Here is a 25,960-nt window from a genome sequence, read left to right as displayed (position 1 = left end):
CGTCGCCGACGCCAAGCGGCGTCGAAAGAAAAAGAAGAGAAGAGATACGAAGCACGAGGAGGAGATTGAGCAGGAACAAGAGACTGAGCCGGAGGCAGTGGCCGTTAAGGAGCCTGAGGTTGACTCAGACCTGCCCGTTTCTCCGGAGGATTCACCACGCGATGCCGTGCGTCATGAGTCCATTGTTGAGATCAGTCCCGACAGCGATTTGTCCAGCATTGAGATTGACTCGAGGGTCAAGGTTGTGGAAGATGCTGTCGTCTCATCGCCCTCGGAGTCGCCAAGGACGCCTATGGTTGAGTTGGTCATTCCCACAGAGGTTGTGGAACTGGCATTGGTGGAGGATGAGGAGCAGCAGACCACACCACGTGTTCCCTCGCCCACTGGAAAAACCGAAGTCGAGCAGGACATTAAATCCGTGCAGACCTCACCACAGCATCAGCCCAAACTGGATGAGACCGCAGTGCAGACGAGTTTGGAGGTGCAGCCGGATAACCAGGAGAACGAATCGCAAACCCTGATTGTTGAGATTACGGAGACAGAGGCTCAGACCACTCCCCGAAGCGAGGACAAGCCGGTGGCAGTGGAGATATCCACTACGGAGATTCAAACCGATGTGAGCGGCCAGCCGGCTGAAACTGTAGAGATTTCAAGTCAGACGACCGTCACCACCACCATTGAGAAGGAACTGCAGACCACGCCAATAGATTCGCCACGGGCACCAGAGCCAGGCAGCAGTGATGTGGTGGAATCTCTGGTCCAGGATTTGGTGAAGGACATGACCACCGATCTGCCAGTGCGCACCAGCGAACAGTCAACCGTTACTGAAACCACCACAACCACGGAGACCCATGTGCAGACCAATACCCCAGAGCCAAGGGAATACACTGAAGTGGTCAAACCGGAGACTGTTCATGAAGAGACTTCCACGGTGGAACTAGTGCAGGTAACCGATGGTGAGATGCAAACCAGTCCGCGCGGAGATCAGCAACCCGCCTCTCTGGATGACAATTCTCTGACTGCCACTTCGATATCCGTTTCGGAACCTTACGAACTGGAGGTCAAGACAACAGTGGCCATTCCCGCTGATTCCGATACGTCTGTGGCCGAGCCGACGGTCTATGAATATACACAGACCATGCAGCTGCCCAAACAGGACAAAAAGTCCAAGAAGGACAAGAAAAAGAAGCAGAAGAATGAGCCGGAAGTGAAGCAGCAGCTGCCAGAGGAGCCGCAGATAAGTGTGACAGTGGAAATCGCACCGGAACTACTCTCGGAATCGGGCATTGTGGTGTCCACCAACCAGGAGATTGAAGAAGTGCCTCATGTGACACCCGTCGTGGAAACTCCTATCGAACCCGAAGAACTGGGAACACCCAAAGCCCAGAGAGTGCAACTGCAAATCACAAAGACCACTGTCTACGATGAGTATCCCGATCTGCCGGTGCACATTACCGAGCAGAACAAGGTGCTCATTGCGTCTCAGCAGAGCAAACGTTCCGGAGCAGGACCCACATCCTCTGCGGTGACTATTGAAGAAGTCGGCTCACCCACGGAGGAGCTTGTGGTGCCCATCACACCGGGACCAGACAATCTCAGTGGCGAGCCCAGCAACATCTGGTTCAGTGCCACCACCAGTGTGGACAAGACACCCATTGAGCTTTCCCAAGCCCTGATTCTGAGCGAGAGTTTGCAGCACTATCCCGGACAACAGCCACAGCAGCAGAACCAGCAGCCAATCCTGATCTCCACCAAGGAAGCCATTGGCGATCGCATCAAGCATTTAAAGCAATCATCGCCACAACAAGCCACTCCCCTAAGCAATGTGCTCCATTTGGCCACTTTATCTGAACAGATCAAGGAACTACCGACGGAGCAACGCATCTTGGAGGTCAACGAGGGTCTCCAGGATCTTGATGCTGCCATTAAGAACGGTGACAAAACGGTGATCCAAACCACTGTAATCACGGTTATTGAGAAGGTTTCCACTTGGTTGGAAACTATCGAGTACCGTGTGTACCTCATCCGACAAAACTCCAATGAAGGACCCTCCGAGGAGAAGCTGGACAACTACAACCAACTTAACGAAGAGCTCAGCACCATCAAGCAGAATGTCGGCCAATTGGAGCGACAACTGTCCAAGGCGGAACCGGAGTTGCTGCAGTGCGTGGATAGCCTCAAGGAGCATGTGGATGCAGTGGAGCAGGTCACGCAACAGAACCAGGTGCAGGATAGCAATGATCTGGACAAGTGGCACAGCTTCGAGGTGCTTTTGTACAACGTGTCCTCCGTTTTAACCCAGCTGCAGCAACGTTATGATCTCCTGATCAATCAGGAGTATCCTCTCTCCGCCAAACTGGCCCAGCTGGATGAGTTGGAGCAGCAACATGAGGCGGCACAGCAGCAACTGGCGCAGCTCTGCCAAAATGCACGGGCTTTCCAGCGCGATTTCCCAGGCAAGCGGATGCCGCAGGATGTGCACAATGCCTTCGAGGCCAGCAAGAATATTGGGAACAACATTCAAGCAGAGCGGGAGCGTGTCCTGCAACTGCAATCCCTGGCGGAGGAGTACGAGCAGACCCTCAAGGAGTTCACTAAGATCACCGTACTGGCTGACAAGCTGGTCGAGAGTCCAATCGTTTCCAGTTCCCTCGAACAGCTGAACAACGAGGTGCAGAAGCAGAGGAAGTTCTTCGTGAACCTCAGCCACTGTCGAGCCATGTTGGAATCGCTGGAGGAGAACATCGATAGTGAGACCCGCGAGAAGCACTCCGAGCTGCACAAGGAACTGTACAACAGGGCCACTAGTCTGCTGGACAAGGCCTCCGAAAGGTCTTCCAAATTGGTGCAGGCTGCCTCCCGTTGGACTGTTCTGGAGAAGGGAATGCGGGATGAACTGCAGTGGCTGCAGGTGGCTCAGCAAAGAGTGCCTGATTTATCGGCCGTAACTTCCGCCGACTACGATCAGTATACCACCCTGTACCAATCACTGAGCAACGATATCTCGCATCACTATGTGAAGATGACGCAGCTGTCAGGAATAGCCAACAAGTTGCAGACCTTAGTGCAGGCGCCCAATCTCGTGGAGGAAACCAATGAGGCTTTGATAGTGCTGCTCAAATTGCGTGAGGAGGTGGCTTTGTATCTCCACCGCCTGCTGGTCTTCAAGGAAATCTGGGTGCAGTACGAACAGCAAACGGATAAACTGGAGGCCTTCGTACGCGAAGCAGAGCAGGAATTGAGACACATTCAGATCCCATCGCAGCCCACCCAACAGCCCATCGAGCACATGCGTCAATTCTGGGAGATCAAGGCCCGTTTCGAGCTGCACAACAACGTACGAACCGATACTGGACTGAGTTTCGAGAAATCCCTGCAGGTCATCCCATTGGCTGACGAGATGCTCCAGCGGCAGTTCCATGCCCAACTGGAGGATCGCTGGCAGGCCGTGTCGCAGGCCATCGAACTGATCCAGCACAACATTGTGGAGTGCCTGTCGTCGGAGGATGTGCCCGCCGATGAGAAACTCAAAATGGTGGAGCGGGAGCTGCAGGAGATCTACCTGACCATGACCAGCATGAAGGGTGTGATTAAGAATGAGGAGGAGCTCTGCCTGTACATCGAACGTGTCCAAGTGCTCCGCACTCGCGTGGGCTTCATTGGCAACGAGCTGGGCAGGATTGGACTGCAAGAGCCCGCCATTGAACCCGAAAAAGTGGGTGAACTGTTCTCGCTCTCGCACAAGATTAGCACCCAGATCGCCGAAGAGCTGGAGGGTGCATCCGTGCTGCGTGACCAACTGCAGGCCATCCAGGAGGGCATCAGCAACCAGCGCAAGCACCAGGCCAAGATCTCCGTTATCCTAGATGAATGTGAGGCAGCCGAGCGCCAAGGAGCCGATGTCCTCGAAAAGGCCGTCGCCGATTGCCAAGGAGCCGGGGAGGAGCTGGTCACCAGCTGGCAGGAGATAATGCGCATCCGCCAGATGCTCCACACACTGCCCATGCGACTCAAGATGTCCGTGTCGCCGGTGAAGTTGGAGAGAGACATCTCCCAGCTGCAGGACGACCACGCCTTCCTCGAGAGCAAGTGCACCAATATTATGGCCATCCTGCGAAATCGCTTAGCCGTCTGGTTGCGCTACGAACGCCAACTGGAGCTGGTCCACGGATCCGTCCAGGAAACCGATTTCATGATGGAACTGATCCGGGTGCACGGCCAGGTGGACTACGAGCGCCTGCGAAAGGCAACGGAGCGTTTAGAGGTAAGTTTACGAACCCATATTTTATGACTTTGTTTACGCGCACGGTCAGGGATCGGTTTGTATCTGAAGATTGTTTTGTATCTCGCTACCTGCTGGGCGATTTTAGCAATCTGTCCTTATCAGCATCGTTTTCGGTTTAGAAAATTTGCTATATAAACCTTACTGATTTTGGGACAGCCTTCAGTCATATTTCAACATTTGAATATTTAGCAATTGAGCAGAAATACAACTAAGAAGAACTTAGTATTCCAGTCTATCTTAATTTTTGCTCAAAGTTCTTGGAAACTATTTGTGAGTTTTATAAATAATGCAAAATATATATTTTTCACAATAAACAATAAAATTATTAAACGAATTCGTTATAACAATTTGTTCAAGTAAATATAATACTAATAATATTATCAACTTTATCCAATCTAATTTAATAGTTTTGTACCGTAAGTGGTCAAATATAATAATCCAAATATTGATTATTAAAAATATGTCAACATTGTTTGCCCAGAGTAACTCTTCATATATTATTCACTCATGTTTTGTTTGAATTTTGTGGTGCCCGCTATGCAAGTGGAATGAAAAGCTATACCATTGATAAACTTTCCCACAAGCTTTTCGTAAGCTCTCGTCGTATGTGGTGCTCTTTACGTAGCAAGTTTAATGCCGCCGCAGTTTGACGTTAACTTCGAACCGAGCGCGTATCTGCCTTCGCGGTCGGAATAACATATATTACTTTGACTAATCCATCTTTATCCGTAATCCAACGCGTCGCAGGGACTTGCTGGCGATCTACACAACCGCGAACAACTGATCGATGAGCTGAAGGGTGCCGCCAAGCCGCTGATCGAAACCTGCGATGTCCAGATTGTCGAGCAGATCGAGTCGGCCGTCCAGGAGGCGGTAGTCGCCTGGAATGACACCAGCGAGAATCTGCAGCAACTTCGCACCCGCTACCAAAGAGCCGTCGAATTGTGGGACAAGTATCGCAACGCCTCTGCGGCCGTCAAGAGTTCCATTGACCAGCAAATGGATACGGTCAAGTCCCTGGAGCAGCCCCTGGATGCCCTGCAACATGCCAAGGTGAGTGCTTCCGCATGCCGTGACCCATCCATCCGGCAACGGGTCGTATGAGTGATGTGTATCGCGTGGGCGACAGTGATGCCAACGACCTGTTTTGTCAGATAGGCAAAATCAAACAAGAAAAAAAACAATAATTGAACAAACAAAAGGGACAATTAAGTCGGTCAATACTTATGCATTCTAAATGAATAATTTATATTTTAAACTTTTATTTGGAATTCATGATAAAATTATTTAAATTGGTTTGAAATTTTGTGACGTAAATTAGCAGATAAAAAACAAAAAAAACAAATGACACATTTCCGGGAGAGTTTTTGATATATATTTGTTTAAGTATAAACAAAAAACTGCAACGAAATCTTAAGATATAGAAACTTGTGAAATTGAATTGCTTTGTATCCAAAAAGGAGGGTTTTTCCTGAGAAGTCTAAGCAGTACCATCACTGATGCGGAACAGTTGGGTGGACTTTTTCTTTTTGGCGGCAAACTAGGACAGAAATGTGACTCTTTAATTGCCCACCAGAGACGCGGGTGGGCTAGCTAGTAATTACATTGATTTTCCCGTAGTACTCGCCCTATCAATTTTTGGGCGCGTCAATGTAATCGGTTCGTAATAATGCCGCTGTACGTACACATATGAGCTAACTTGGTCCGCCGTGTTTGTGTCATGAATTATGCTTGGGTAAATAAAACAGACATCGCTGTACGATTTCTTTTTTTCCGGCATTTACTTAAAAAATTAACGCATACTCTGGCCGCCGTTTTGTGTTTATTGATCATTAGGGTCATTATATTATAGGCCTACCCAGGTGTAATTATATTTTCGGACAGGCAGGCAGGCAGGCCAACTGTCATTTCACACAGGAGAGTTTATCAACCCGGTGGCGGGGCATATTCATAATATAGTATTTTTGTATACATAGGCAGCTTTATCAACAGCAGCAAAACAGCGGGAACAGGTCCGCAAAATGCCTTGAGCTCCGAAAGAAGATAAATGCTGGAAATGTGGAAACACACCGAGCAAATCCATTTCTTAATACTCTGAATGTTGGCATTTTCAATGCCACTTCTCTAAGCGCTTGTTTGCTTATGTAGCAGCGTGATAAAGCATCGGCAAATACTTGCCAGATGATATCATAGGGCGGCGGGCATTACAACAATCGCCTCTAATGCCCATGTTGTTGCCCTGCTCTAAATTAGAGAATTTATTCGACGGCAAGTGGTGACCTGTTTTCCCTTAAATTGAAAACGAAAGTGCGCCGGGCACTCGCAGCCCTAATTACCATTGCCGAGCAGGGAAGTGCACTACTCGACAATTGATAAGGGTCGGAGCCCGGCCGGCTTGAGCTAAATACTTTCCGTCGTCGAGTTAAATATAAACAAGTGACATTTGCCAGCCGTCGAAAATAATTGTTGGGACTTTTTTGGGGCTCACTTTACTCAGAAAGAAATGAGAGAAAAGAAACATAACATTTGGAAATTATCCAATTTAAATTTTAGATTAGATTAACATGGTTTTAATAAGAAATCAATAGAATTTATTATTAAATTCAGGAAATTCATATCAACACAATGTTACTTTCATAATAAGCAGTAGTTGGTTGAACTCTAAAAATAAAATGACATTTTGTGAATCATCAAATGATACTTATTTTGTATTTATCAGCCATTAATATTAAGTCTTTGAAGAGAATAAAACATCACGTATTTGGGAGTAGCAATTATGGAATGCTTAAGAAGAAATACATGTTTCTCTGTTAATTGAGTGGCTATGACCATTTAGACCTTGGGCTTCATTAGCTAACTCGCTCTCCATCTCTATATTCGCACAGGTATGCCAAGACAACCTGACGACCCAGAATGACAGAATCTTGGAGCTGCGTGACATTGTGGCCAAGATCGCCGCCGATGTGGGCCTGGATGCCTCGGCCCTGATGCAGGGCGAATTGGATGCACTGGGTCAGCGGCTGGCCGAATGCAAGGATGCCATCACCACGCTGGCCAATGTGGCCGAAACGCAGGACAAGGAGCGCAAGGAGCTCGACAAGGAGGTGACACTGGCCAGGACGTACTTCAACAATGTGCAGCAGGTGAGGAAATGCAATTAATACAATTATGGAGCCACCATTAAAGTGGGCCATGGGGTAACTCCTCACCATCAGCTATCGATTGTGGCGTCAAATAGATGGATATTTGCATATGTTAGTTCGGTTTTGGCGTGTGGAAATTCCCACACCAACTTAACACGACTAGCCGGCAAGTGTTATTGTTGTGGTTGTTAATCCAATACGAAGGACATGCTATTTTAAGTGGGTTAAAAGTTGAAAAACTTTTTGTGTTCCCTGGTTGCCAACCCATCCACCGTGGTCCCACTACATTTCATCATTATTGATTGATAAGAGGCGTGAATATGCTTTTTGGGAGTTGGAGGTGGACTGGGGGGACCGGATGTCCAGCGAAAAGCTTATAAAATCGTAATTGACACTTGCCCTGATGGAAGGGTACTGAATATTTGATGGCACTTTTGATATATTATTGATATTACGATATCTATTGTTTTCGGTTTTGATGTTCATAAACGAACTTCCGTTGTTTTTCTTTGGTTTGGGCTTTAAGGTTATTATTTTCTTCAGCAATTTTCTTAAAACAAATTTGTATTTAAGTAACGGACAACTTTTAAAATTGACAATGCGTACTTCAAATCATTTAACTTGCAGAAAGGAAGTTGTTAATAATTTATGACTTTTTTGATAAGTGAGGGTATGGTTTTTCCATTAATTTCTACTGTAAACAATCAAAGCAACCATAGAATTTACGGAAGCTCAATTACATTCATAAAATCATAAACGTTGTAGGGTGTTAACAATAAATTTCATTGATAAGATCTATAAGACCGCTTTTGATTGGGAAATAAATTACCTTGCCAAATTAGGCACTTGTCGGTAGTATTTACCAGCCACCTTGCACCACTGTAAGCTCATTTGCATGGCACATGCCAACCAGTTTGGATCGCCTCCCTCCCCCTCCCCCTCCCCCTCCCCCACTCCCAACCCAACTCCCCCACCCACTGGTGCCTCCCCCCTCGTCAATGCTTCAGACAATTGAAGTTGGCCAGCGGGAGCGCGTGTCGTTGGCATGAGGTCATTGCCAGTTGGCGGAAAGAGTTGCAATGTGCCACACAGATTGCCATTGTTGTGGAAGCCATGCACTGGACAGACAATCGGACAGACGGACGGACGACGAATGGTAACCGGAGACATCTGAGCAGCCATATTAGGGTCGGGCCAATTAGCGATGCAAGAAGCATACTGAAAGTTGACCACTGTAAAAGACAAATATTACAATTCCTTTATTTCTCCCTTCGCAGGACATTTCCCGAGAGGCACCACAGAATCCCAGAGAAAGCGAGGAGCAGCTGGCCGCTTTGCGAGCCCATCTCCAGACTTTGGCTAGAACGGAGGAGCAACTGCGTCAGCTGAAGGAGCGCCATCAGAGCAACCAGGTGGCACCTTCGGCCACCGGAGCCGTCGATGATGATGGCGTCCTGGAGGTTCTGGCCCTGTGGCAGAAGATATTCCAGGACACCTTCCAGGAATACCATCGCCTGTCCACGCGACTCGCCCGCAGCCAGAACAGTTCGGAGGCGCTGCGCCTGTGGAGGCAGTACCTCCAGCACGTGCAGTCCTTCCTGTCCTGCGCCATTCCCGAGGACTACAGCAGCCTGCGGGAGCAGCAACAGCTGTGTGCCATCCACCAGAACCTGCTCATCTCGCAGCAGAGTGTGCTCTCCGAAACGCCATTGGAATCGGAGCTATCGGATCAGTACAAGGCGCTGACCAACTTGCACAACGAGACCCTCTCGAGGATCATGCAGCGCAATGGTGAACTGGAGCGACGTGTGAGTGGCTGGAACGCCTATCGGCAGCAGCTGGCGGCCCTTTTGGACTGGCTGCGACAGCGGGAGGCGGAGCGCAATGCCCTCCAGCTGCGGTACATCCACCTGAAGCGAGTACCCCACCTGAAAAACCGCCTGGATGCGATGATCCAGCAGCTGCACCAAGGGGAGCAGCAGAGCAAGGCGCTGCAGGAGCAGCAGCAGGAGTTGGCCCGCCACTGTGACAACGCCCTGGCCACCGCCATGCGCATGGAGCAGGCCAGCATTGGCCAGCGGATCAGTAATCTGCGAGCAGCGCTCAAGACCTGGCAGGGATTCCTGCAGCGCGTCACCCAGTTGTCGGAGACGTACGAACAGCGAGTGCAGCAGCTGCAGCAAGAATTCGGATCAGCTGAAAAGCTGCTGGATGCCAACAGTGAATCCCTGCCCACTCAGCCAGCCGCCATCGAGCAACTGCTGGGAGCCCTGCGTTCGCAGAGGGTCCAACTAGGTGCCCAAGTGCCCGCCCTGGAGAGCCTCACGGTGACCCAGGAGGAGCTGAAGGAATGCATCAGTCCGCACGACATGAAGTCCATTCGGCAAAGGAACTGGCTGCTCTGGCAGCAGCACGCCGATCTGGACTACCAGCTGGCCAACCTGATCAACTCGATCGAGGAGCGGCTGTTCCTGCTGTCCAACTACCAGATCAGGTACGATCGCATCTCCCAGTGGCTGCAGCGTTTGGAGCACCGGGTGGAAAAGGATGCGGATGTCGCTGCCATGGCGAATCCCGAACAGGCAGCCAAGCAACTGGAGCAGCAAATAAACTCCGAGCTGCAACTGCGGGACAAGGAGCGGGAGTGGCTACTGTCCACGAGCAGGGAACTGCTCACCCTGTACTCCGAGCCAGAAGTTCGGTCGCAGGTGCAACAGCAGAGCGATGCCCTCATCGATCGCTGGCAGCGTCTCAAGTATTTGTGCAAGCAGAAGGCCACCAAGATTGGGGAGCTCAAGATGACACTTCTCCTCCTGGAGGAGCGAATCGCCCTGATCCGCGCCTGGCTCTTCGAAGTGGAATCCCAGCTGGACAAGCCCCTGAACTTCGAGAGCTACACACCGAATGTGATCGAGGCCAAGCTGAAGGAGCACGAGCAGATACAGCGCTCCATCGAGCACCACAGCAGCAATGTGGGCGAGGTCCTGAATCTCGTAGAGATGCTGCTCAACGACGCGGACAGCTGGCGCACCCAGGTGAACACTTCCGGACTAGCTGCCTCGGCCCAGAATCTGGAGCAGCGCTGGAAGAATGTGTGCAGTCAGTCGGCGGAGCGTAAGGCCCGCATCCTGACCATCTGGAACCTACTCCAGCAGCTCATCAAACTCACTGCCGAGCACAAGAACTGGCTGGGCAAACAGGAAAGCCAAATAGCGGGCTTTGAACGAGATCAGAAGTCGCACAGCAAGCACAAGCTGGAGGAGCGACAGAAGGAACTCAGGGCCAAGCTGGAGGAGCTGGAAAGCCAGTCGGTGAATCTGCGCCAACTGGAGCAGATCTATGCCAAGCTGACCATGAGTGCCGGCGTCGAGCCGGAGAACATCCAGAAGCTAACGCTGCCCACCAAGGTGATGGTGAGCATGTGGCGCCAGTTGACACCACGCTGTCACGCCCTGCTCGATGCCATCGACAAGGATGCCAAGCTCATGCGGGAGTTCAACAATGCCCAACTGGAGGCCACCAACTCCCTGAATGCCATACAAACGGCGCTGGAACAACTGCCAAGTGTGGAGGATCAGCAGAGCTCCAAGGCGGAGCCAAAGGCGGTGCTCCAACGATTGGAGAGCCTGGAGAAGAAACTACACGACGCCCAGCAACATGTCCAGCAGGCGGATAACCTGGCCCAGGAGGCCAAGTCCAGGACCAAGCAGCAGCCACAGCTGAAACAGCTGTTGGAACTGGTGTCGGCTTATACCACACTTTGGCAGACGGTGCAAACCCGCATCGTGACCCTGAAGACCAGTTGGGTGACCCGCGCAGCTCAGGCTGCAGCTGCAGCTGGAGCTGCCTCCCTGCCAGTCAATGAAGCCGCCAATGCCGCCGTTCAGGTGAACACCCTGTCCCAGAGGAAACTCCGGCAGGCCCAGCAGATGCAGAGGGAAACCTCCATCACCGCCAAGGATGCCTACATCATGGAACTGCAGACGGCCATCACGGAGTGCCAAAACAATCTGGATGAACTGCAGCGCACGGTAGTGGACAAGACCCGCAAACCGGGTCCCCAGAAGATCGCCAAGCTGCTGGGCAACGCCCAGTCCTCCACGGAGCTGGTCAAGCATCTCAGCCAGCTGCTGCTCACCGAGTGCCACGCGGACAACCAGGCTGCCCAAGTGGACACCGTGGCAGAGCTCACGTTGCGCTTCGACACACTGCAGTCGCAGTGGAAGGCGCGACAGCAGCACGATCAAAATGCAAGGTAGGATTTATTCCTTTATTATTTATATCTATGTTGGGATATCTATGAAAGTCTTGCTAAATGCCTTTAATGTATTTTTGGTGTTATTTGTCCGACTGGTAAAAAAAACGTTCATTCTTTTATAGCTTTCCAAAATGTTTTAATAATTCAGAACATATTTTCCGTAAATATCTTTGTTGGGATATGTATGAAAATTTTGCTAAATATTTTTGGTCCGTCTGTTAAAAAACGTTCATCCTTTAATGGCTTTTCAAATTGTTTAAAAATTACAAAAAATATTTTTTATATAAATTATCAAAATATCTGATTAGATTTCTTAGCCTTTGGAGTCAAAGTGGCATATTTAAGAATTACCTTTCCCATTTGTGTCTCAAATACTCCTATATCAACTTAAAAGAGACGGACGGCATCCTGTATAGTGAATCATATTATAACAGATGACTTGTGTTCGTAAACACTTTTATATATTTTCAAGTTTAAGTATTGCATAAATTCAAGGCAGTCCGATTGAGTAATAAATATTAAATGTTTTTATTATTGAAGTTCCCCTTTATTGTTTGGCAAGCTCTTAAGTATGTTCGGTTCGCCGGATTGAATTTCCCCTTTGGTGTTTGGGATTGTTTTTGACTAACAAATTGTTTTATTGCTTTCCATCTCGCTGTTGCCTACTTCTCTATTTGTCAAAACACGCACACGCATAATCACACCCAAAAAACAAACTTACCCATGCTTAATCCGAAACCTGCGCATTCATGATGACACACACCAGGTGCCACCTACCTGCATCCTACAAGTACAACTGCATCCAGTAAGTGTATCTACCTGTCGGTGGGCCGTAGTCCCGACCTCCTGCTGTTAAACCCTGTGTTTTATGTGGCTCTCCACTTGACAAAAGCTGGCGGCGGATCACAAATGGCCACCAGACTCCAGGGTGGAGTACAGCAAGAGATCGGGAACTATATGCCGAACTGCCTAAGCTTAAATAAAACTTTGGCAAGGCAAGGCTAAGCTAACAATCAAATTCATTACATTCAAAACAAGCCAATTGTGTATTGATAATAACTACAAACATTATATCAATACCTAGTTTGCTAAGTGTTATTTGGATTGGTTACAGTAGTTGTAATTTATTTCTTATTTTTATCGGTTTTTAATGGGTTATTCTGTAATATTTTTTTAGCGAGGTCGGCCGGCTAACGTGTCCGCTCTGCACACAGCGAAACTGGCAGCAGATCGACAACGATCTGTGGCGCCTCGAGCAGTGGCTGCAGTTCGCCGAGAGCACCCAGAAGGCCCAGTCCACTCCGCCCTCGAACATCGAGCTCCTCGAGGATGTCACGCAGGACCATCGCGAGTTCCTTTTGGATCTGGAGAGCCACAAGTCCATCATCTCGTCCCTGAATGTGGTGGGTGACCATTTGGCCACGCACACGCTGGACACCGAGAAGGCAAGACAATTGCGATCCCGTCTAGAAGCAGATAACGAACGGTGGAACAATGTGTGCATCAATGCCACCAAATGGCAGGGTCTGCTGCAGACCGCCCTCATGGGCAACAGCGAGTTCCATCAGACCATCGATGAGCTGGTGGACTGGCTGCAGCGCACCGAGCAGAACATCAAGGCCTCCGAGCCCGTCGATCTCACCGAGGAGCGCTCCGTGCTGGAGTCCAAGTTCAAGAAGTTCAAGGACCTGCGAGCCGAGCTAGAAAGATGCGAGCCGCGGGTGGTGAGCCTGCAGGATGCCGCCGACCAGCTCCTCCGCTCCGTCGAGGGCTCCGAGGAGCAGTCGCAACACACCTACGAGAGGTAAGGTGTCCAGTGGGCCAGTTCCGAGGGCGGAACGAAATAATTCGTGGGTGCCGCTTGAGCTTAGGTCAGAAATGAGGGTTTCTATAAGGGGAAATGGTTCCTCCAGTTAGTTGGGCGGAAAGCAATTGAAATTCTATACTCTATGTAGTTTCAGTTGTTATATTTATTTGACAAGTTTTTGATATTCCATATGTATATCTTATTTTAAAACTGTAGACAATTTGTGAATATTTTGATATGCCTTTATATTTCCAATAGTAAATTTAGTATCACATCTTTGTAGAAACCTATTAGTATTATATTTCCACCTATGTGCTTTTCCTTACATAAATTATCAAATTATATTTCGGCCTTTATTGCTTGCCTATAACATTTCAAATATCCCCCACACTCCCCCAAAATACTTTCGGAAACCCTCCTGTCAAAAACTATACTCCACATTCCTACAAAATTATACTAAAACTATCCGTGAGGATAGCTAAACCTTTTGGATCTTCCAATAACTAAACTTTCCAGAGCCCATTGTTGGGCTATATCTAGTAGAACGTATTTTGGTTTAACCTTCTCAACTACAAACTCAATCGTATCGATCGATCATTCGTTTTTGCTTCTACACATACTTTGTGTTGCTGTTTTCGTTGCGTATATTATTTTGTGTTGTATTTTTTGGTACTCAAAATTCTTTCGTCCGCCCATTCTAACCCTTCATCCAAACGTACACCACCAAGGGCCTATGCAAATGTTTTAAATGTTCCAGAACCCTTTCCAGATTGACCGATCTCCGTCTGCGTCTCCAATCCCTGCGCCGTCTATCCGGCATCTACATCGTCAAATTGGGCGCCGTCCTCGGTTTCGAGGGCGACAATCTTGGCGTGCCACTGCACATGTTGTCGAGTGAGGTGAGTCACATTCCATTTCATTAATACACAAAAAACGTAATTCCTGTTCAAAAAAAAACATGAATTGTCCTGAGAAATATTTAATTTTATTTGTTGATTTGTGAGCGCACCAGAAGTAAGTGAAACCAATTGGCATTTGAACGAGAAAATTTGGAAAAAAACTTGAAAACCTTATGATTTCTATTATTTATAATTTATTTGTTTTTCTATCTTTTTCTTTATGGCATATATAGCTTTTGGATAATACTACATTATCAACCTCTTCTATGCAGGCCGCCGCACCCAACACAGAAAATGCAAAGTAAATATCTATAGAAATTGATTTTAAGTTTGTGTTACACATGCATTGTAGTTTTACATACCTTTTTTTGGTTTTGAGCAACTTGTGCACTTTAAAGTTGTAAACGAAAAGAGCACATAGTCTTGCCCCCAGTAGTTGCATGATTTTCATAGTAATTTCCTTACTATGTGGCACTTTAACTAATTGGTGTTTTATTTCTCGAAACCATAGCAATACCGATGGCGATGCTGTCGATGGCGATGTCATCAATACCACGGTTCTGGCGCGCGGTGCACGATTCCTAGGCCGCGTTGCACGTGCCTCCCTGCCCATTCAGGCGCTCATGCTGCTGCTTTTAGGTGTGGCCACTCTGGTGCCCCACGGTGAGGACTACACCTGTATGTTCTCCAACACCTTCGCGCGCAGCCTGGAGCCCATGTTGTCGTATCCCCACGGACCGCCGCCAACGTAAAGCTGTTGAGTTGCCATTGGATTAGTGCAATGAATCGAACAAGAAACAAGTCAAGACCCCCATAAACCTAACCGTATTACTGTAATGAACACCAATTTAATCCAAAACCACAGACCGCAGTATAAAAATGCCTTTCGTAAGCTAAATTTCTGTAAAAATAATCGAAAAAAAAATAATTTGAATAGTGAAAATGTAAGAGTTGTACATTTGTGTAGTTTATCACATTTTGTAATTGTATGTAATTTTATAGTGATTGGATAGCTAGAGGCATTAATAAAACAACCAATTTGTATATAACCTACTGAACAGAACAGACTCGACAAGCCGAACATGAAACACATGAAACATTTAAAAGAAATGAAATGAAATGATGAAAAGAATGAACTAACTATTCAAACTAACGACAAGTAACGAAAACCTTTTGTAAAACGATATATACATTATACATATATATTTGCACAGCAAACAATTTATATAAACATATATACCCACATATATGAACCCAAAAAATCTATAAAGAATCCCAACATTTTGTATATAAAAGAAACGAAATCAAAATACGCACACGAAAATTTTACTCATCAACGCACGCTGTTCTATTAGAGAGATCTATGGCAGCAGGAATTTGTGGTCAGGTTCGTGCAAATTTCGTGGAACATTTTTGCATGTCCTGAGCACACAAGTCCTTGCTGCCATCGATGGGCTAGAGAAGTGAACCAGTCCCAAGACAAATCATGACCCACATAGACCAATCGCCCGGAGAACTACTTGGCCACCAAAGTCTCTCGCTTGCTGCGCGTCTTTCTCCCAAATTCAAGGCGATGCAGTCTGCAGGAGGCATTGGTTACCACTTAGACTCTGGCCAATAAAGTCCCCTTGCCCAAGGATAACTGCACCCTTGGCCAAGTTCTCTCCCACGGCCAAGGGATGGAGGAGAGATGCTGCAGTGCGCCAGCCACAGGACACTGTGCTCACCCCTCTGATCCTTAATCTACAGCCTGGCAAAAGGGGGCTAGACATTTCAAAGCATTCCTGATACTCATTTCCAAATTACCAATTGACATTGGCCATCTCACTAGCCCACACTCGGAAAATGGGAAACGTGCGTGCCACGAGCATTGAACAAAACGAAGCAAGTGTCCTATGCCGGTGCTAAACCAACCAACAAATTTTCTATATAAAGAAATACTGTAAAATGCGTATACAAAAATAAAATTAAATTCATACAAAAAAAAGAAGAATAAATCTTTGAAAAAAAAAAATTGTAAAAATGCAATTTGCATACAGACAAGTGACGCAAGTCCATCCAGTAAGAAATAACCTATTTTGTTGTTAATATTTTTTGATAAACCTAATTCTATTTGCCTTATACTTATCCAACTTGTTTATTACAACTATTGTTTTTAATTTAAAGCTTGAGCAATTATTGAGAAAATACATACATTTATTTATTAGACCTATGCGATTTATTATGTATTTAATTAAGTTTGATTTAAATGTTAAATTTGTGTACTTTGCTGCTTCTATCTGGTTATAAAACAAGAGCCGTTATCAAGTTAATATAATTTATGTAGCATTTTAAGATTTCCTTTCTTGTGAACAACTGTACCTTTATATGCATTATGATTATTAAACAAAAATTTAAATATACATTTGGTGCCTTGTTTATTTGGAGAAAGAAAAAGGTATTTGCATCTATTGCAAAAAAAGAGAATAATAGTTTGATTCAAGCTAGTAGAATTTCTCTGCTAAGGAAGAGATTTCTTTTTGGTGATTTTCCACCGAAAATACCATGATAGGCCTTTTGCATTGGCCTTGATCGTTGATAAGATTTTGGCAAACAGACGATGCTTAATCGAAAGCTTATTAAATACACTTTTTTGCGCACAGCTACTGCAAAAACCAACTGAAAAAAAACTGCAAAAAACTAAAAAAAACTACTGACCATTGATAAGATTTTCACTTGGCCATTGATAAAATTTTGGCAAAAAGCAGGTGCCTAATCGAAAACGAGTTTAGTTATTTCACAGTTGTAGGACGTTGTGAGATGTGTCCGATTTCTATATTTTTGTTTCTCCTGACCATATTTTTGACCGTGGTCTACGTTTTCCTAACATGGAACTTTAGCTATTGGAAAAAGCGAGGCATCCAGACAGCCTCCACATGGCCATTCGTGGGCAGTTTTCCCAGCATTTTCACCCGAAAGCGGAACATTGCCTACGACATCGATGATATATATCAGTAAGAAATCGGTTATTGTTTCGTAAGGGGGAAGTACGATTGTCTATTCGTTTGCAGAAAGTACAAAGACACGGAAAATGTGGTGGGCGTGTTTACCACTCGAGTTCCCCAGCTGCTTATAATGTGTCCGGAATATATACACAAGATTTATGCCACCGACTTCCGAAGCTTCCACAACAATGAATGGCGCAATTTTGTGAGTAGAACCTGTGTTAGGTAATAATCCACGGCTGAATTTTCACATTCATTATTAGGTGAACAAAAAAACGGACATGATTCTGGGCAACAATCCATTCGTTCTAACGGGCGATGAGTGGAAGGAAAGGAGGGGGGAGATCATGCCAGCACTGTCTCCTAATAGAGTAAGAATTTTACCAATTGTGTTAAATTTTTGCTATTACCAGACTCAATAATGAATTTTATTGAGTTTTTTTTATTCTAAAACAAAGGCAAATTTAATAACCAAATTATCTGATACCAAAGGTAAAAGCTGTTTATCCAGTCTCCCAAAGTGTGTGCAAAAAGTTTGCGGACTACATCAGACGACAGCAGGGAATGGCCACCTCCCAGGGATTGGATGCGATGGATCTGTCCCTTTGCTTCACCACCGAAGTGGTCTCGGACTGCGGACTGGGTGTCTCAGCCCAGAGTTTCACGGACACTCCGACGCCGCTGTTGAAAATGATCAAGCGAGTGTTCAACACCTCCTTCGAATTCATCTTCTACAGCGTGGTGACCAACGTGTGGCAAACAGTTCGCAAGTTCTACAGTGTGCCCTTCTTCAACAAGGAAACGGAAGAGTTTTTCCTGGACATCATTCGGCGCTGCATCACTTTGAGGCAGGAAAAGCCGACGCAACAGCGCGACGATTTCCTCAACTATATGCTGCAGTTGCAGGAGAAAAAGGGTCTGGATACATCTGACATACTTATAAATACGATGACGTTCATTCTTGACGGATTTGAGACCACGGCTTTGGTCCTGGCTCACATAATGCTGATGCTGGGACGTAATCCGGAGGATCAGCAAAAGCTGCGGGAAGAAGTTGGCAAGGAGGAGCTGACTTTCGATCAAATGTCGGAACTGCCCTATCTAGACGCCTGTATCTATGGTAATACCAACTAGCTTATATTGTGGGTACTCAGAAATCTTATGGCGATAGCATCTTATTTTTCAGAAACATTGCGTTTGTTTTCACCGCAAGTAGCAGCTCGAAAATTGGTAACCGAGCCCTACGACTTTGTGAACAAGAACGGAGTTACTGTGAGAGTAAATCCTGGGGACGTGGTCACCATTCCTGTGAAGGCCCTGCACCATGATCCGCAGTATTATGAGAATCCAATGGCATTTAAGCCGGAGCGATTCCTTGAGATCAACGGGGGTATGAAAAAGTACCGAGACCGAGGGGTGTATCTAGCCTTTGGCGATGGACCACGCCACTGTCCAGGTGGGTAGTCTTTCTAAAGAAAATATAGCTGGAAAGTATACCAAGAGATCTCTTCCTGCAGGAATGCGATTTGCACTGACCCAACTCAAGGCAGCTCTGGTGGAGATCGTACGAAACTTTGAGATCAAGGTTAATCCGAAGACTCGGTCGGATAATCAACTGGATGATACCTTTTTCATGGCCACTTTAAAGGGTGGTATTTGGCTGGACTTTAAAGACCTAAAATAAAATAGCTAAAATTCCGGTTAATGCCAACTTATGCTTGAATATTAGAAAAAATGTTTTTTTACGTGAAACCTACATTATACAAATTAAATTCATTCTGTTAACTAAATTAAGTTGCGATGGAACCGCATCAGTTGGTATAATGAAGTTCGAACATGTTTGATAGTGTTAGTTCAGACGCAACAAGTTCGATTGTGAGTGTGAATTGTTTTAGTTTTTCTTCGCTTTTCTTTGTTATCTGTATGTTATAATCCCTTAATAAAATGTAATAACATATAAGATATTAAAATTTATTTAATATTTATTTATTTAGTATTTTAATACTAATACTTGGTAACATTAATGATTTCATTTTTTAATAAATTCCAAACAGACAAACAGAACGAACCGGTGCAGTATCAATTTGTTTTATATGTAGGTTAATGCCGGGTTCAATTGGCGCCAGTTAAGTTCCGTCTGCCTTTGCGATCGGCTGTGCCATGTGTCCGATTTGCTGTGCACTGCTCCTCATAGTAGGCTTTCTGGCCCTGGTCTACGTATTCCTCACCTGGAACTTCGACTACTGGAGGAAGCGGGGCATCCAGACAGCCACTTCATGGCCATTTGTGGGCAGTTTTCCCAGCATTTTCACCCGGAAGCGGAACATGGCCTACGACATCGATGATATCTATCAGTATGTGCGATGCAAATTGCGTATTATTTAAAACCTTTTTTTCTAATGAAAAATATTGTATTAATACTCTTTAATACCAGATTTTGATTGTGAAAAGTCTTGAAATCAGTTGTAATTTGTTCTATTTGTAGGCAGTACAAAGGCTCGGAGAAAATAGTGGGTGTGTTCGCCACCCGACTTCCCCAGCTGCTGGTTTTGTGTCCGGAGTATATACACAAGATTTATGCCACCGACTTCCGGAGCTTCCATGACAATGAGCGGGGCAATTTCGTGAGTAGAATGAGATTAGTCGGGAAGCCATATATATTTATTTTCATATTCTTTTATATAGGTGGACAAAAAAGTGGATAAAATTCTGGGCAACAATCCATTTGTCCTGAAAGGCGATGAATGGAAAGAAAGAAGGGCGGAGATTACGCCAGGACTTGCGCCCAATCGAGTATGATTGTTTTTGGTTTTGAAAAATACTTTACTGACAAAATGATTCAATCTCAAAGGTCAAAGCCGTGTATCCTGTGTCGCAAAGTGTGTGCAAGAAGTTTGTGGATTACATAAGGCGCCAGCAGCGGATGGCCACCTCCCAGGGATTGGATGCGATGGAAATGTCCCTTTGCTTCACCACCGAAGTGGTTTCCGACAGCGTCCTGGGGATTTCCGCACAGAGTTTCACGGATACGCCCACACCCCTGGTTGGAATGATCCAACGCGTGTTCAACTCATCCTTCGGGTTCATCTTCTACAGCATGGTGGCCAACATCTGGCCACCAATCCGCAGGTTCTACAGCGTGGCCCTGTTCACCAAGGAAGCGGAGGACTTCTTCTTCGACATCATGAGGCGATGCATCAATTTGAGGCGGGAAAAGCCGGGTCAACAACGCGACGACTTTCTCAACTACATGCTGCAGTTGCAGGAGAAGAAAGGGCTAGACACGGTCGAGCTCACCTCCCACACGATGACCTTCCTCACCGACGGATTCGAGACCACGGCCCTGGTCCTATCCCACACTCTGCTGATGCTGGGACGTCATCCCGAAGAGCAGCAAAAGGTGCGGGAGGAAATTGGCAACGAGGCACTGAGCTTCGAGCAGTTGACAGAGCTGCCCTATCTAGAAGCCTGCATTCATGGTGAGAGAATCTTGTTTAAACTCGAGTTAAACACTTAATTATAGACCAACATATTCTGCAGAAACATTGCGATTGTTTTCCCCGCAAGTGGCATCCCGAAAACTGGTAACCGAGCCCTACGACTTTGTGAACAACGACGGGGTTACATTGCGAGTGAATCCCGGGGATGTGGTCACCATTCCTGTGAAGGCTCTGCACCATGATCCCCAGTATTATGAGAGTCCGGAGTCTTTCAAGCCAGAGCGCTTCCTTGAAGCCAACGGAGGTGTGAAAAAGTATCGGGATCGGGGGGTATACCTTCCTTTTGGCGATGGACCGCGCATCTGTCCAGGTGGGTGTCTTTTTTAAGAAAATATAGTTGGAAACCACAGTACGACATTAATCTCTTCCTGCAGGCGTGCGATTTGCACTGACTCAACTCAAGGCAGCTCTGGTGGAAATAGTGCGTAATTTCGATATCAAAGTGAATCCCAAGACCCGCTCAGATGATCGACTGGATGATACTTTCTTTATGGCCACCTTGAAGGGCGGCATTTTTCTAGACTTTAAAGAACGATCATAAACTAGCGCTCAAGCATCGTTATCAAATAAACAATATTATTACAATAATGATTTGCCTTGGGAGCACCTACTTCAACAGATTATATATAAAAGTCAAACTACAAAAACCTGCTTCTATAATCAGCTCATTTATTTTGTAGAACTGATAAGAATCTGTATTGTTATTATTATTATATTTTTATCACCTGTGGGAAATTATTACATAATACCCTTTCATGTATTTTATTCTTAGACAAACCGTATCGCTTCTGGCCCAAACATTAACACTCATAAGTGGCTACTTAAACTAAACTTGGCCTAGAAATTGAAGAGTGTCTGCGCGTGATCTATAAAAACGAAATCAGGTCTTATCGCAAAGTGTAACCGAGTGCTATTTATGGCAATCATTAGATGTGGTGCTGTAGGCAATTTTATCAATTTGTTCACTGGGAGAATTCATCCAGCTCCCACCGCCCATCCACTTGACTAACAAATCAAGTTCAATTGAAATGGCTGAGGTTGTCCAATTGAGCCTCAGTTTATTTCCATCCGCGTATGCGAGCAGTTGCGCCATGTGTCCGATTTTCACCGCTCTGTTTGTAATCGCTGCCTTTTTGGCCTTGATCTACGTCTTCCTGACCTGGAACTTTAACTACTGGAAGAAGAGGGGCATTCCGTCTGCCAAAACATGGCCTTTTGTGGGAAGTTTTCCCAGCATTTTCACGCAAAAGCGCAACGTGGTCTACGACATCGATGAGATCTACGAGTGAGAGTGCCAAAGCGAAATAAAAACACTTAACTGATAACAATTTTAAAGGCAGTACAAGAACTCTGATAACGTCGTGGGAGTTTTCCAAACCAGACTACCACAACTTTTAATTACCAGTCCAGAATATGCGCGCAAGATTTTTGTCAGTGATTTCCGCAGCTTCCATGACAATGAAATGGCAAAGTTTGTAAGTAAAAACAAAGAGGTGGACAAGATTCTGGCCAACAATCCGTTTATATTGACGGGTGAGTCGTGGAAGGAGAGACGGGCTGAGGTTACACCTGGACTTTCGGCAAATCGGGTAGGTATTTATAATATTAACATAGCATACCCAAAACTGATAAGCTAATCACTTTTAGAGATTGTTTTGCAGGGGGCTCTGAGCTCCATATCAATTAAATTGCACTAATCATATTTTAGTGTTTGTTTTCCAAAGAGCTTTAATTCAATTACTTTAATTCACTTATCGCCTCTACCTACCCCAAAGGTTAAAGCTGCCTATCCGGTGTCGCAAAGCGTTTGTAAAAAGTTTGTTGACTATATTAAGCGACAGCTTGTGATGGCCTCCGCCGATGGTCTAAATGCCAAGGACATGTGCTTATGCTATACCACCGAAGTGGTTTCCGACTGCGTCCTTGGAATCTCCGCACAGAGTTTTAGCGATAATCCCACACCGCTGGTCGGAATGATCAAGCGCGTCTTCGAGCAGTCCTTTGGCTTCATCTTCTACATGGTGGTGGCCAATCTGTGGCCAAAGATCACCAAGTTCTACACCGTCGGCCTGTTCGCCAAGGACGTGGAGGAGTTCTTCTACGATATCATGAGGAAGTGCATCCAAATGAGGCGGGATAATCCGGGACAACAGCGAGATGACTTCCTCAACTACATGTTGCAGTTACAGGACAAAAAGGGTCTGGACACAGTGGAGCTGTCCTCGCACACCATGACATTCCTAACTGACGGGTTCGAGACCACTTCACAAGTCCTGTCCCACTGCCTTCTTTTGCTCGGTCGCAATCCGGAGGAGCAGACAAAGTTGCGGGAGGAAATCGGCACTGGCGAGCTATCCTTCGAGCAGTTGAGTGAGCTGCCCTTCATCGACGCCTGCATTCATGGTAAGTTTTTCCTCAAAGCTAAGACTACGTTCTTACTTAAAAGGAATTTAAAATTTCAGAGACTCTGCGACTTTTCTCACCTCTGATGGCTGCCCGCAAATTGGTAACTGAGCCCTACGAGTTTGTCAATAAAAATGGAGTCAAAGTGAAAGTCTATCCCGGAGATGTGGTCATCATACCGGCCAATGCCTTCCACTACGATGCTCAATACTTCGAAGATCCGCAGTCTTTTAAACCTCAACGATTCCTGGAGGTTAACGGAGGAGTCAAGAAGTACAGAGATCAGGGCGTTTACTTTGGTTTTGGCGATGGACCCCGCATTTGTCCAGGTAAGTCACCCATTTGCAGGCAATCAGAAAGCCTTTTAAAATATTCTTTGATTACAGGCATGCGGTTTGCACTTACCCAAATTAAAGCTGCTCTGGTGGAAATCATCCGGAACTTTGACGTCAAGGTTAATCCCAAGACACGCACGGATAATCGCTTCGACGATACCTACTTTATGGCCGCCTTGAAGGGAGGCGTTTGGCTGGATCTTGTAGAGCGAAAATAGTTTATCATGAAAAATTACCTCTTTTCTGCTACCATTTTGCTTTTATAAACAAGTTAATCAATCAAAACTTCTGTGACCATTTTATTTTTGTGGACGCTTTTAATACTTAAATATAACTATATAAAAGGAACTCCCTACTAAGGGATTTAGGATTGGATAGCTTTGATAGGATATCCAGTGGAACTGGGTACTTCCAGATAGTCATCACATCTCTGCAGTTCCTCTTAGGGCAACAAGTCCATTATCTGCAAGAAAAAAACGGAAAAAAATAAGAAACTTACATCAATAAATTATTACTTTCCAAGTTTGTGAATGCCAATCGATTGGAAATTTTGTAACGAATTTAACGAAAATTTGATGAAAAAAACCGATTATTGGAACTGATTTTTTCGAATTTTTTGCCCATAAAAAATAAGTTTTTCAACGTTTTTTGATGCAAAACAAAACGCTCAACCAAATAAATGATTTTTTTGTGCAGATGATGACCTTAACTATCGAATCCAGGTGAATTTGAAAAAATTTATTTTCTGACCAATTTTTGCATTTTTTATATTTGCCAAAAATCGACGGATTTGAAATTTTGTAGCTGTGAATGCCATTCGATTGGAAATTTTATAACGAATTCAACAAGGTATGGCATTCCACCGTGCGAACATTATTTCCCTTGTTTTTGATCAAAAAACCGAAATAAAAGTCGCTTCTTCCAGATCTCCGGATTTTGGCATATTTTATAAGGGGTTACATCATTCATATTTGCCAAAAATCGACGGATTTGAAATTTTTTAGCTGTGAATGCCATTCGATTGGAAATTTTATAACGAATTCAACGAGGTATGGCATTCCACCGTGCGAACATTATTTCCCTTGGTTTTGATCAAAAAACCGAAATAAAAGTCGCTTTTTCCAGATCTCCGGATTTTGGCATTTTTTATAAGGGGTTACATCATTCATATTTGCCAAAAATCGACTTATTGGAAATTTTTTAGCTGTGAATGCCATTCGATTGGAAATTTTATAACGAATTCAACGAGGTATGGCATTCCACCGTGCGAACATTATTTCCCTTGGTTTTGATCAAAAAACCGAAATAAAAGTCGCTTTTTCCAGATCTCCGGATTTTTGCATTTTTTATAAGGGGTTACATCATTCATATTTGCCAAAAATCGACGGATTGGAAATTTTTTAGCTGTGAATGCCATTCGATTGGAAATTTTATAACGAATTCAACAAGGTATGGCATTCCACCGTGCGAACATTATTTTCCTTGTTTTTGATCAAAAAACCGAAATAAAAGTCGCTTCTTCCAGATCTCCGGATTTTGGCATATTTGCCAAAAATCGACGGATTTGAAATTTTTTAGCTGTGAATGCCATTCGATTGGAAATTTTATAACGAATTCAACAAGGTATGGCATTCCACCGTGCGAACATTATTTCCCTTGTTTTTGATCAAAAAACCGAAATAAAAGTCGCTTCTTCCAGATCTCCGGATTTTGGCATATTTTATAAGGGGTTACATCATTCATATTTGCCAAAAATCGACGGATTTGAAATTTTTTAGCTGTGAATGCCATTCGATTGGAAATTTTATAACGAATTCAACGAGGTATGGCATTCCACCGTGCGAACATTATTTCCCTTGGTTTTGATCAAAAAACCGAAATAAAAGTCGCTTTTTCCAGATCTCCGGATTTTTGCATTTTTTATAAGGGGTTACATCATTCATATTTGCCAAAAATCGACGGATTGGAAATTTTTTAGCTGTGAATGCCATTCGATTGGAAATTTTATAACGAATTCAACGAGGTATGGCATTCCACCGTGCGAACATTATTTCCCTTGGTTTTGATCAAAAAACCGAAATAAAAGTCGCTTTTTCCAGATCTCCGGATTTTTGCATTTTTTATAAGGGGTTACATCATTCATATTTGCCAAAAATCGACGGATTGGAAATTTTTAGCTGTGAATGCCATTCGATTGGAAATTTTATAACGAATTCAACGAGGTATGGCATTCCACCGTGCGAACATTATTTCCCTTGGTTTTGATCAAAAAACCGAAATAAAAGTCGCTTCTTCCAGATCTCCGGATTTTGGCATTTTTTATAAGGGGTTACATCATTCATATTT

The 25,960-nt window shown here is 45.2% G+C and overlaps 3 protein-coding genes across 3 annotated transcripts in view; all 3 read left to right on the top strand.

The window, feature by feature from the left end:
• The window catches only part of LOC108047588, a 101,215-nt gene extending 84,421 nt beyond the window's left edge, over positions 1–16,794 (top strand). The window contains 8 exon segments of the mRNA XM_044460480.1: positions 3–4,264; positions 5,033–5,338; positions 7,171–7,428; positions 8,706–11,683; positions 12,864–13,490; positions 14,251–14,392; positions 14,626–14,693; positions 14,904–16,794. Coding sequence (XP_044316415.1) covers positions 3–4,264; positions 5,033–5,338; positions 7,171–7,428; positions 8,706–11,683; positions 12,864–13,490; positions 14,251–14,392; positions 14,626–14,693; positions 14,904–15,144 — 8,882 coding nt within the window. The 3' untranslated portion in view covers positions 15,145–16,794.
• Positions 16,795–17,191: 397 nt separating this feature from the next.
• Positions 17,192–21,624, top strand: LOC108047584. Its single transcript, XM_017127825.2, has 12 exons — positions 17,192–17,385; positions 17,443–17,581; positions 17,640–17,747; positions 17,869–18,496; positions 18,563–18,832; positions 18,894–19,058; positions 19,508–19,730; positions 19,862–20,000; positions 20,062–20,169; positions 20,228–20,855; positions 20,917–21,186; positions 21,251–21,624. The coding sequence occupies exons 1-12, from the start codon at positions 17,192–17,194 to the stop codon at positions 21,415–21,417; spliced, it is 3,039 nt and encodes a 1,012-aa protein (XP_016983314.2). The 3' UTR covers positions 21,418–21,624.
• A 185-nt stretch (positions 21,625–21,809) lies between these two features.
• Positions 21,810–23,899, top strand: LOC108047590 (probable cytochrome P450 28d1). Its single transcript, XM_017127831.2, has 5 exons — positions 21,810–22,161; positions 22,213–22,465; positions 22,652–23,279; positions 23,339–23,608; positions 23,666–23,899. Exons 1-5 carry the CDS (start codon positions 21,905–21,907, stop codon positions 23,830–23,832), a joined length of 1,575 nt encoding a protein of 524 aa, XP_016983320.1. The 5' UTR covers positions 21,810–21,904; the 3' UTR covers positions 23,833–23,899.
• Positions 23,900–25,960: the final 2,061 nt, after the last annotated feature.

This window comes from Drosophila rhopaloa, unplaced genomic scaffold (assembly GCF_018152115.1).
Source record: "Drosophila rhopaloa isolate 14029-0021.01 unplaced genomic scaffold, ASM1815211v1 contig_2, whole genome shotgun sequence".
NCBI lineage: Eukaryota > Metazoa > Arthropoda > Insecta > Diptera > Drosophilidae > Drosophila > Drosophila rhopaloa.
Note: the sequence above shows the minus strand (reverse complement) of the source record. Positions and strands in the feature narration are given on the sequence as shown.